The 11706-nt window shown below is 33.9% G+C and overlaps 1 protein-coding gene across 2 annotated transcripts; it reads right to left on the bottom strand.

Moving 5' to 3' along the window:
* Positions 1 to 3446: 3446 nt before the first annotated feature.
* Positions 3447 to 9650, bottom strand: LOC141671775 (histone deacetylase 2). 2 transcript variants are annotated; one of them, XM_074478118.1, is made up of 13 exons: positions 9300 to 9640; positions 9139 to 9194; positions 8094 to 8211; positions 7357 to 7419; positions 7064 to 7132; positions 6831 to 6997; positions 6609 to 6673; positions 6480 to 6526; positions 6249 to 6293; positions 6102 to 6152; positions 4863 to 4949; positions 3823 to 3910; positions 3447 to 3712 (listed from the first exon to the last, which is right to left on the bottom strand). In XM_074478118.1, exons 1-13 carry the CDS (start codon positions 9423 to 9425, stop codon positions 3612 to 3614), a joined length of 1083 nt encoding a protein of 360 aa, XP_074334219.1. In that variant the 5' UTR covers positions 9426 to 9640; the 3' UTR covers positions 3447 to 3611. The 2 variants fall into 2 exon arrangements, with proteins under 2 accessions (XP_074334219.1, XP_074334221.1); XM_074478120.1 differs by lacking the exons at positions 3447 to 3712; positions 3823 to 3910; positions 4863 to 4949 and adding an exon at positions 4956 to 5727 and having other exon boundaries at positions 9300 to 9650.
* Positions 9651 to 11706: the final 2056 nt, after the last annotated feature.

Consider the following 11706-nt stretch of genomic DNA (forward strand, 5'->3'; position numbering starts at 1 on the left):
ACAAGAGGATCAATGGTCTAGCTTGCTATTAAAGGGTTTATGTTTTGCTATTTTAGGCAAGGAATTCGAAGTTTAATATTAGATTATTGCATGGTGGATCTTGATTGCTATTAAAGTAATGTGATTAAAATAAGTTTAATATATTGATTGGTTGATTAATAATTGTAGTAGTTGGGCTCGGAGGCTTGGATCTCAATATTTTACACATGACACATTTTAATATTATTTGGTGTTAAACACCAGCAATATAATAGTAGTATGGTAAATCTAGTGGTGTATATCATGACTATAGAATTTGCCGGATGAACCAAAGGCACTAAAAAGTATTATAACTACATGCACTTTGTATAAAAATTAATGAAATTTATCATTTTCTCTAATCTAAAGTTTATTTACACACCAACATAAAATTAATAAAATTCCTAGATAATTATTAGTATTAGTCTTTTCAAGAGGATTGAAGTGGAGAGAGGACCTTTTCATTAAAGTAATGTCCATAATCAAGTTATCTTATCAAACATCTCGTGATCTAACGATATTTTTCTCGTTTTTTTTCCGGAACAAATTCAAATACTACAAAAATATGATAAATCGTGATCTGGTAGGATTTTTCTCATTTGTGTCGCGGAAAACTATTCATATATTATGAAAATAAGATGAGTATGAAATAAGATGAGTGATTGATCTAGCGGTATTTTTCTCGTTTATTTTACGAGAAATATTCATATATTATGAAAATAAGGGCTTAGGTGTGTGTTTTAGGAGGGGGTTTGTTGCTTCCAAAAGGGGAAAAGGAGGGAGAGATTTAAAAAAGGCAAAGTGGAAGGGGATCATGTGATCGAGGAGGGGTGTAATAATTATATAACGTTTGACTTTTATGCACACATTTTTTTAAGTATTTTGACTGTATAATTAGAATAATAATTTTTAATTTTTTCTTTTTATGAATTAAAATATATAACTAAAATATTAATTTATAAAAATAAAATTTTAAAAAATATTATTTTATCTACACGATCAAACGACTTAAATATGTGTGCAAGAAAATTAAACGAATGATATCCAAAAAGCACTTTGCAGGGATCACCTTCCCGCCCCATCACACAATGTCCCCTAACATCCCAACTGCCTAGTCTCTTTTTATTTAGCTTTTTTTTTCATTGCAAATATATTCAAAAAATTTCAGAAACTCTTTATTTTAACTGATTTATTAGCTGGTTTTAAGCAAAAGATGCAAACCTATAATTCAGCTTTAATCAACATCTGACAAACACAGCACTGAACACTGAGCAATACACACACCGCTCATAATTTCATTTTAAGTTAATTAGTACTACCCGATATACATTTACTCTTTTGACTTTCGGTACTGATCACGGTAAGCGATTGACTACTAATTTACGTCTAATCTATAATATCAAACATAGTCATGAGTGATCTCGTTGAATTCGTATTTATCAGTACTTTAATACAGTGAAATTTTTATATTTAATACTAATACGAATTTAAAAATATTAACGATTAAAAGTGTACATTGACAAACGTGTCCAACACAAATAGGAAACGTTTTTAGGGACAGAGGGAGTAGTTTATTAATTGTTGTTCTCTAAAACTCATAACCATGGTGATTGGTCATTTCATAATCTGAGTGGCGCAGATTAAACAAATACACGGTTTTTGGATTTTACTTGATTGTTTTTTCATTCTCTTGCTTACACATGGGAACTCTCTCTTTCATGCATGTGTAATCAGTATTGTAACGGCTCTTTTAACCTTTTGTAACTCCAGTTCCCTGATTAATTATTGATTTATTTTTAATTCCTTGTTACCTAAGCAAATTTCATAATCCATTGGTATCGAATTTAAATGTTACGAAAAATGATCAAATTTCGGATTTCAAGTAATGTTCACCGTCAACTTCACGTTATCTTAATGAACTTATGTTTTTTTCCTCTTGAAGTTGTTTTTCAACTCGATTTCTTTTATTAGAGCATATGCATTGCAGCTTAATTGATTCAACCGCTTCTTTGATGTGCCAAAAATAATTTTAACATGCACATTATATTTTCTAGCCCGTCAAGTATGGAAACCCCATCAATTTATAAACAACATTTTTTTTTGATAAATATGATTTATAAATTTACAAGTGAGTATCTGTTCCAGAAAATTTCTGGAATAAATGAGGGTCGAATACAAGATCTGTAATTACAAAGAATAAACTCTTGACAACAACAAGGCTGATTATCAAAGGACTTCACAAGGGGCAACAATTCTATAGGAACTACATTCTTTCGTGTAATTATTTATTTAATCAATAAGAACTCATAAACTGGTGAAATTTTCTGGATGCATAAAAAAAAACAACAAAGATAGTTGATTTGTCAAGAATAGTAATTAAAATCCATCAATTTAATCTATGAACTAATGAAGCAAAGATCTTCATGGGTGCAGATGAGTATGTGCACCGTAAAAACTGGAAAACACACCGTAATAATTGGATGACTGGATTGAGTTATCAAATAACTTGACTCTAGTTGTTGGCATTTCTTGACAAGTTGCATTAATTATATACTTACTACTTAAACTGTTGGTCCTGGACTAGCATAGCATGCAGAAGACAGCTATTTGTATCACCAAATCGAACCTTACTGATGCATTAAATCAATACCCCCTGCTGTGCAATAGGAGCAAAGTTTTCAGAATAAAGCTGCATCAATTTCATCCATTTTTGAACTCCACTTTGATGATTTTATAACCTTATCCTTATCAGGGCATATGTACAAGTATCATATTTATATACATGCTTCATCCCTAGACCCTAGCTCAATTTGCTACAATGCATGAATGATGTATACTTCCCCGTTTTCCAATCTTATACGACCAAAATTCAGGTACATCCAACCCGACCCAGAAGCCGAAATTGCCACCCTGGTCAATAGGTTCCCTGATGTCATTTTGAGAGAAACAAATATACAAAAGAGTTTCACTCCCAGAACACACCATCCCCACCGGATTATTTTTCATCCTACAAAAAAACTAACCTTGCTCGAATTGTAGGAGATAAATTGCATTATTTTCAAATTCAAGATTAATTTATCGAATTGCAGCATATAAATCACACCGTTTTTCAAATTCAAGATTAAGATATTCAGATATACTTATTAATTTATCATACTGACCTGTATTTGATATTATATCATATTGCATTATTTTCTGTGTACCACTAGTTGAACACATGACCTAAGAATTAACACTTCTACTATCTGGGAAAATCTTGATGACTTAGCATCACATATAAAACTGACTTTTTCTTGAATAAATACCTCTAGTAGTCCAAACAAGCCTGTAATACTACTAAGAACCGGGGATTACTGCATTACCACCGTCCGCCGATCTCATGTTCTGTAGATTAACTTTACACTATGCACAAATATTACTTGGCAATATACATTAAAAGTCTTTACTTTTGTTGTCCATACATCAACTGCACAATAAACATGGTCCATCTTGAGAAATGACAATATACATTAAACTTCTTTACATACTTTTCTTGTCCAAAGATCAACTGCACATTAAACACGGTCTATTTAAAGAAATGAACCGCTGTATAGTTAAATTCTCCCAGAAGAGCCTCCAATGTCTACCAAACATTTCTTTGACAGGTTTAATAATGAATCTGCTATGACTTTGGCGCTGGACTTCATATAACCACCTGAAAATGGGAAAAAAGATTAATGTCACAACTCATAGCTAACACACGAGTATTATTTCGTTGACAATATAGCAAGAGCTGAAGCAACGGGAAAAAAACACAGTTGTTACCTGAGGTGACCATGACGAGAGGAACATTTTTTTCCCGTGCAAATCTAAAAACTTTCTCATCCCTATTGGCTATTCCATCGGGACTTACCTGCAGAGAGATCAACAGAAACTGCAATCAACAAAAACAATTCAAATGGATATACATCTCCTCAAGAAATACCCTCAGGGCTCCTTTCTGTTTCTAAGATACCATGTCTCACTTCTAAGGCAGCAGCATGTTTCTGTTTCTGTTCATAATCATACCTATTTCGCTCTTACTGACATTTGAACCCTAGCCTACAGTATCTTATTTAAACTTTGCTAGAGCACTGCATATTCTATCTAGGATTATCTCTATGAATGTAGTTCAACTGATCATATATGCACACTAGTCTTGGTTTCTCTAAGAGAGGTCAAGGATTCGACTCACGGCGTGTGCGAGAGTTTAACTATAAAAAAAGCAGTTTATCTTACCAAAATCAAGATACTAGTACACTAGATGTTGCAACTAATGGGTGGCAGTGCTTACAGCAACAATGTCAATAACCGTATACAAAGTGATCCAACACAAAATATTCTATGTAACTGGTATTGCAAAGAAAAGATAAGTTATTCATATGCTTTTACATTTCAACTATAGTCTTATCGCTTGCAGCACTTGGTAATTGGTATTTCTTCTATCACGTCATTATTTGTTGACAACCTATCCTCTGCATCATGTGCAAAGACTTCGACTCTACATTTTATATTTGCTGAAACTTCGACATTTAAGAAGTTCCTTATCAGTCCTCTGGTTATGCTATTTTAAATTGACTATTGAGGGTACCCTTTCATACTATGTTGTGAACTTTCAGATGCATTTGCTTGCATGTAAACAAAACCTGTCCTATTTCTTCAGTTACATCCGCTGTTTGCGACATATATTGCGAATAATCGAGTTGCTAATACTCTTCTACAAGTGGGTGATGTCAATTCTATATAATTAATTCTTCCTTCGGGAGGAGGAACTACATAAAATATATAACAAGGAGAACAAATAACTATTTTAGATGCTACGTCACCTTGAGCCTTCCCAATGGGTCCCCATCAAGTATATCAGTGCCAGCATTGTAAATCAGTAACTCAGGATCAAACTTACTCCCAGCGACCTAACATTTCACCATGTTAATATTAAAAGGTAACATTAAACTTATCATGTTAATACTGTATATATAAATATAGTCGTGCTGAACAAAAGGGGTTTTATAATTCAACTGTTAGGAGTAACATTAGCCCCTCGCCAACTAGTGGTCTGTAAACAATATGATACCATTATGTACATTGCACAAAATGAACATATCTCTGCTCCAACATTAACAAAAGATTAACCAGTTTTACCTTTAAAGGATAATGGTTCAATGTCAAACTTACACGGGGGTAAAGATTCTCAAAGGCCTAACAAAGTGAGTGTTCTGAATATAATTTAGGTACGAATATGTTGAAGTTACACACTGAGAACCATTTTATTCATAGATAGAAATAGATAAATCAGTCATGTCATTAGTTAAAGAGTATTGGTATATATGGGTGCCATGTCAAGGAAAATAACTAACAAATACAATTTATGGGGTCGATAGAGCATCTGATAACTCTAACACCAATACCAACAGCCATCACATTAACAAGAAAATGAATTTTATTTAAACATCACCAAATCATAATATATGCACATATTGGGTACAGTCTTTAGCTTACCTTGAAGGACTATTCTCCACTTAAAGGCTGTTTGCATATAAGTTTTTGTAATTAACCATTACCAAGAAAATAATGATGAGAAGAAGTAACCTCCTTACTCTCTCAATCTCCTTAATCCTCTCGATCTTAGTTATGAATACCAATTATGAATTTTAAGAGCATAAGATCCTGTTGCAGCTTTTCCTCTGACACCTGAAGTTTTTAGATGGATTGGTTACTTAACATGGTATCAGAGATCCTCCCACCCCACCCCCATCCCATTTGTTTAATTTAATTATTTGTATTGGTATAGTTATTGGTATTGGTTATGTAAGTTGTCGGGTCATTCGGTACGAAAAGTATCGTACAATTGAGGGTGAGTGTTAAGAGCATAAGATCTTATTGCGGCCTTCATATGACACCTTAAGGTTTTAGATGGACTGGTCACTTAACGATGAATAGAGTTAAAGGGGTCCTGCTTCTATATGAATATAAACTGATATACACATATATAACACGATGAAGTTCGATAAACTAGACAATATGAATATAGCACAAAGAAGTTTAATATGATTGTCCAGATATACCTTAAGCGCTTCATCTAGTTTCATGAGATAATCGTTTGTTGATGTCCCAGACTGTTGCAAATTCATTCGAATCTAATATTACAAAATATTCTGAAAAAGGTGCATATAATTTAAATATCTATGTTTAAAACAAAACTGTAAGCTCACCCTGACTTCAACTTTCTGATCAATGTATCCCCTTGCCTCGTAATCCTAAACAATTAAGAATTGGGATAGTACAGAAGAATATTATACACTAGGACAAAAGCGTTTTAGTTAGTAATATGTGACGAGAACAAACAGATATATCTAAGAATACACAGACAACCTTAAAAAAAGGCTCTCTTTTCAAGTCATAAGTGTGAGTTAGAGAAAAAGAACATTTGATATGGTACTTACAAATGGATAGATGTCAGGGTTGTACATATCCAGAATGTAGACTCTGCCTGTCAATGAGGAAAACAAACCAAAAAAGTCAAACAATATACTGCAATAAGACTAGCAAGCACATTATAGACAGATTCATACTGTCGCCAGAAAAGTCTTTCTCATGCCCGTTTCCTTGATGTGCATCGAGATCAATTATCATCACTCTGTAGATTGTTTAAATGTTAAAATTAGATTATCAGGTAGCACCATGATATGTTAAAATCAGAGGGTCTTGTAGCACCATGATTGATGTACGAATTAGCTATGATATCAGAAAAACAACCAAATAATGCACAAATATGGGTTTCTAAATTTAAATACCTTGAAATGTTCAAACGGATAAAAGCATAGTGAATGCAAAGAGATATGTCTGCATATACACAGAATCCACCTCCTTTCGTTGCACAGCAGTGATGGAACCCACCACCAACATTGATGGCCCAACCTCTCTCTTTTGCAAGCTTGGCAGCTAAAATGGTACCTCCCACCTATTCAAACTGATTATGTTCGTTTAAGCAACAAGAAGTAGCCCAATACAAGCATGACATCTCTACCTGCTTCTGGAACGGGTAAAGTACATTCTTCTGCACAAGGAAATTTGGCAATAGGGCAACAGGAGGGACCTAAATAACAAAGAAGAACCTTTGAGGCCATTATTAAATTATAACCAGAAAGTTAAACTATAGGAGTTATATTTGCTAAACCCTGGAAGCAGAGGCAGATGATAATGGAAACTTATAAGACTCTTCACATATATATCTAAAAAGCTCTTCTGTAACTCAAGATAGATTACATTCAAAATGCAATTTTGATCTCTTAATTAATTGGTGCAAGTTGATAAACCCACCTCTATTATCACCGCAACATTTAGACTGCTTTTTAGACTTTTCAGGTACCCTTCAGAATGGACCTGTCACAACAATAAACAGGTTAGTCCAGCATGACTGAAGTACTGAGAAAATATTTTGACCTTTTGAACTGAACAACTTATTTTTCAAATTATAGTAGAGCAACAAGATTAAAAGAAGTAAGAGAAGCCTCTCATACCTTGTTTCGATTCATGATATATACAGGAACAAGAAATAACAGAGGTTCGGTCACATTTAGATAAAATAGTCACCCTTCCACAAATTTGAAAACCCGAGGAATGTTCCCCAAACAATACTCTTCCTACTATTTTATGTAACTGTCGCAGTTTTAAATATATCTCATTTCACATTACTGGAATTTACTCTCCACAACGGCAACCAATAGGAAACTACTTAGAGAAGACAATCAAATTTAGTAAAATGTGTTACTATCTAACAATGGCACATTTGTGAAGAAATATGCAAGCAAGAATAGAAAGAGATACACATGAGATGTATGCATTCCATCCCCTTAAAAATGTCAAAATAGACCTACGAACAAACGAAGCATTCAGGAAATTTTTAAATTTTACAACCAAACTTGCTCTACTTTGAGAGAGGGAGGGGGGGGGGGGGTGCAGACAGTAACGAAAATGGAGCAATTATATTATATTCGAGCACTATCTTAAATTGTTAAAACTCAAAACATTGTGGCGCCTAGAGAGGAAGTGACTACCACAAGAAGATCATCCTTTGTAGCTTCTGCGGGCTCTACTATGCAATTCTTATTCAGAAGACCAGCATCAATAAGGAACTTGCAAATTCGACCCCATTTAGCGGAATCAAATGGATGCCTGCAGGATATAAGTTTAGTTAGAGTAAGGCATGCAAGTACATGAAAAACATAATTAGCAAAAAAAATACATGAAAAACATCATGTAATTGATATATCCATCTTCATCTTTATTAATATTTCATGTCTTTCAGAAGAGCTTTTAATCTTCTAACTGATTCCTACCATGGTACCGTACTTGTTTTAAACATTCCCGTTTTATGTTTACTCAATCAACAATAAATAATAAAGTCAAAACACCATATTGGTCCCAATTGGGCAAAAAAAAAAATTAAATGTATATCTAGGACTAGGATCATGTTTCACTACAAATCATTTTGCGCTCAAAACCAACTATGAATCGCTGGACACATGTAATACAACTCACCATTAGTATTTTCCAGAAACATAATTGAAAGTCATGCACCAGAATTGTTCCAGCAACATGAAGAATACGGAGCCAATGCTTCATCCCGCCAGTGTGATACTTGAACTCTCATCCACAAGTTAGCAGATTTTTTTTATTTTCCAATTTGGTATTTAGTTAAAAATAAATTACATATATATAAGGTTGAATTGAGCCTCTATTAAGAAATTAAAAACCCATACATTCTCTAAACACTTTGTTATTAAAATTCTTGTCATAACAGTGTCTTTTACAGACACATTTATGTTTTTCGTACAAGATGATCATTTTTCAGAAAACAAGTCGCTGTTTTTTTCCGGTTCTTTAACTTAAAGAACTAAAAAAGCGTCACTCCAAAATCAGTAATATAATCCTACAGTTGTTAAGTTGTAGTTTGTACACTAAATTAGTTTGTATCTAAACAAACAGACATGTGACGGAGTTCCTTCGGCTTTCAACTCTCAATTAGCAATAGCAGCATATATCTAAACAGGTAATCCACATATGACATACTCATATCAATGTATCAGTTGAAGAGCTTACAGTTTCTCGATTCCAAAAAACGCGATATCGTAATCACGCGAGTAAATAATAGGAGCCTAACAAACAAAAATTAACAAACTCTAAATCAAACAGTTCATAATTAAACAATAAAAATTACAAAATTAACAAAAAAATGAAGGTAAATAATTAAATAAAATAACCTTGTTGCGAGGAACATCGAAGTAAAGCTTGCTAGCTAAAACTCGACTTCGGCGAAGAGCTTCTGCGTCTGATTGATTAGGAGTAGATGATGATGAAGTAGCTGGTATAGATGGTTGAGTCGACATGACTGGTTTGAAATTGAGAGAGGGAGAGGAGAGAGAGAGAGAGAGAGAGAGAGAGGTGAGTTGGAAGAGTCGGAAGGGGAGTGAGTTGACTCGGGACGAGTTAGTGAAGAAGAGTGAGGTTGAGAGAGGAGATGTGAGAGTTTGCCACGTGGATGCCGTTGAAGTGAAGCTGGAATTGCATACTTTGGATCGTGTCAAGAGTTAAGAGATGAGGTCTTGTAGTGGGCTGTCAACTCGAGATTGCAAATTGGGCTATCAACTTGGAATGGGCTGAATTTTTACCAGATGTGATTAAAAATGAAGGTTAATTTTCCTTTTACATCTTTCAAATTTGGTTTATTCTCACTTTTGATATTCATGATTTCAGAAAATTATTTTATAGCTTGTTATAAACCTTGACCGGAAATATTAGTTATGTTTAATGGAGAGGAAATATAGGAAAATAGAAGATATGAAGAGAAAGTTGTATCTCATTTCATTAGCTAAATGAGATATTTATAGCAGTTGGTTTACAAGTCTTACTAAGTAAAATTATTCAAATCTTCTTCATTAAGTATTGCAAGTCTTCCTCGATAAGTTTTACAAGTCTTCCTCTATAAGCTTTACAAGTCTTCCTGATTAAGTTTCTTTCTTAAGAAACTGTGCAAGTCTTCCTCAGCAAGATTTGAGAGACTTCGTAGATACGCTTTGACAATCACTTTATATTTATTCAAATATTTTAACACTCCCCCTTGATTGTCAAACGCGATTTATTGCAAAGATTGATTGTCTCGTTAAAACCTTGCAAGGAAAAATCCAGTGGGATAAAAACATTGACGAAGGAAAAAGAGTGCAGCCTCCCCCTGAATAAAATGTCTCACATTTTGACATTTTGATGTAGCAAACTTTTTAACCTCCGCATACTCATATTATTTCTTAGCTTCTCAAATATTGATGTAGGTAGTGACTTTGTAAGTATATCCGTCAGATTATCGCATGAGCGAACTTGTTGGACATCAATATCACCATTTTCTTGAAGTTCATGAGTGTAGAAGAATTTTGGCAATATGTGTTTTGTTTGATCCCCTTTAATATATCCTTCCTTAAGTTATTTGATGCAAACCGAGTTATCCTCAAATAAAACTGTAGGACTGTCTGAAATACTTGATAATCCACATGATTTTCGAATATGTTGAATGACCGAACTTAACCAAATAAATTCTCTGTTTTTTCATGAATTGCTAGTAACTCTGTGTGGTTTGATGAAGTTGCAGCCATAGTCTATTTTGTAGACTTCCAAGAGATAGCAGTATCACAATATATAAATAGGTAACCTGTTTGTGATCATCCAAAATGAGGATCTGACATGTATCCAGCATCTGCATATCCAAATAGCCGTGATCTTGAATTATTTGGGAAGAATAGTCCAAGATCGATTGTCCCTCGAAGATATCTGAATATATGTTTGATTTCATCCCAATGCCTTTTAGTAGGGTCAGAACTAAATCTTGCCAACAGGTTCACTGCAAATGCAATATCAGGTCGTGTGTTGTTTGTAAGATACATGAGAGCACCAATTGCACTGAGATATGGAACTTCATGTCCAAGAGCCTCTTCATCTTGTTTTCTAGGACGGAAAGGATCCTTTTCAACCTCGAGTGATCGAACAACCATTGGTGTGGTTAGTGGATGAGCTTTGTCCATGTAGAACCGATCAAGAATCTTTTCAGTGTAGTTTGATTAATGAACAAATATTCCTGAAGATAAGTGCTCCACCTGTATACCTAAACAAAATCTTGTCCTTCCAAGATCTTTCATTTCAAACTCATTTTTCAAATAGTTAGCAGCATTAGTAATATCCTCAGTAGTACCGATAATATTCAAATCATCCACATATACAGCAATAATAACAAAACCAGTTGATGATCGTTTAATGAAAATGCAAGGACACACTTGATTATTAACATATCCATCATTCAATAAGTATTCACTAATTCTGGTGTACCACATACGACCAGATTGTTTCAAACCATACAATGATCGTTGTAATTTAACATAATATAAATGTCGAGGCTTAGTGTCCTCATTATTTAATCCTTCAGGAATTTTCATATAAATATCACTATCAAGTGATCCATATAGGTATGTTGTCACAACATCCATCAAACGTGTTTCCAGTTTTTCCATACAAGCCATACCCATTAAAAAATGAAAAGTAACTCCATCCATCACAAAATAGTATGTTTCCTGGTAATCAAAACTAAGCCTTTGAGAGAATCCTTGGGCTACTAGCCGGACCTTA

This window comes from Apium graveolens, chromosome 7 (assembly GCF_009905375.1).
Source record: "Apium graveolens cultivar Ventura chromosome 7, ASM990537v1, whole genome shotgun sequence".
Lineage (NCBI taxonomy): Eukaryota > Viridiplantae > Streptophyta > Magnoliopsida > Apiales > Apiaceae > Apium > Apium graveolens.

Coding starts and splice junctions, on each gene's coding strand:
- LOC141671775 (XM_074478118.1), bottom strand. CDS start 9,425: ATGTCGACTCAACCATCTATACCAGCTACTTCATCATCATCTACTCCT. Junction 6,998..7,063: donor TTTACCCGTTCCAGAAGCAG/GTAGAGATGTCA, acceptor CAGTTTGAATAG/GTGGGAGGTACCATTTTAGC. Junction 4,950..6,101: donor AACTAGATGAAGCGCTTAAG/GTATATCTGGAC, acceptor GTGAAATGTTAG/GTCGCTGGGAGTAAGTTTGA.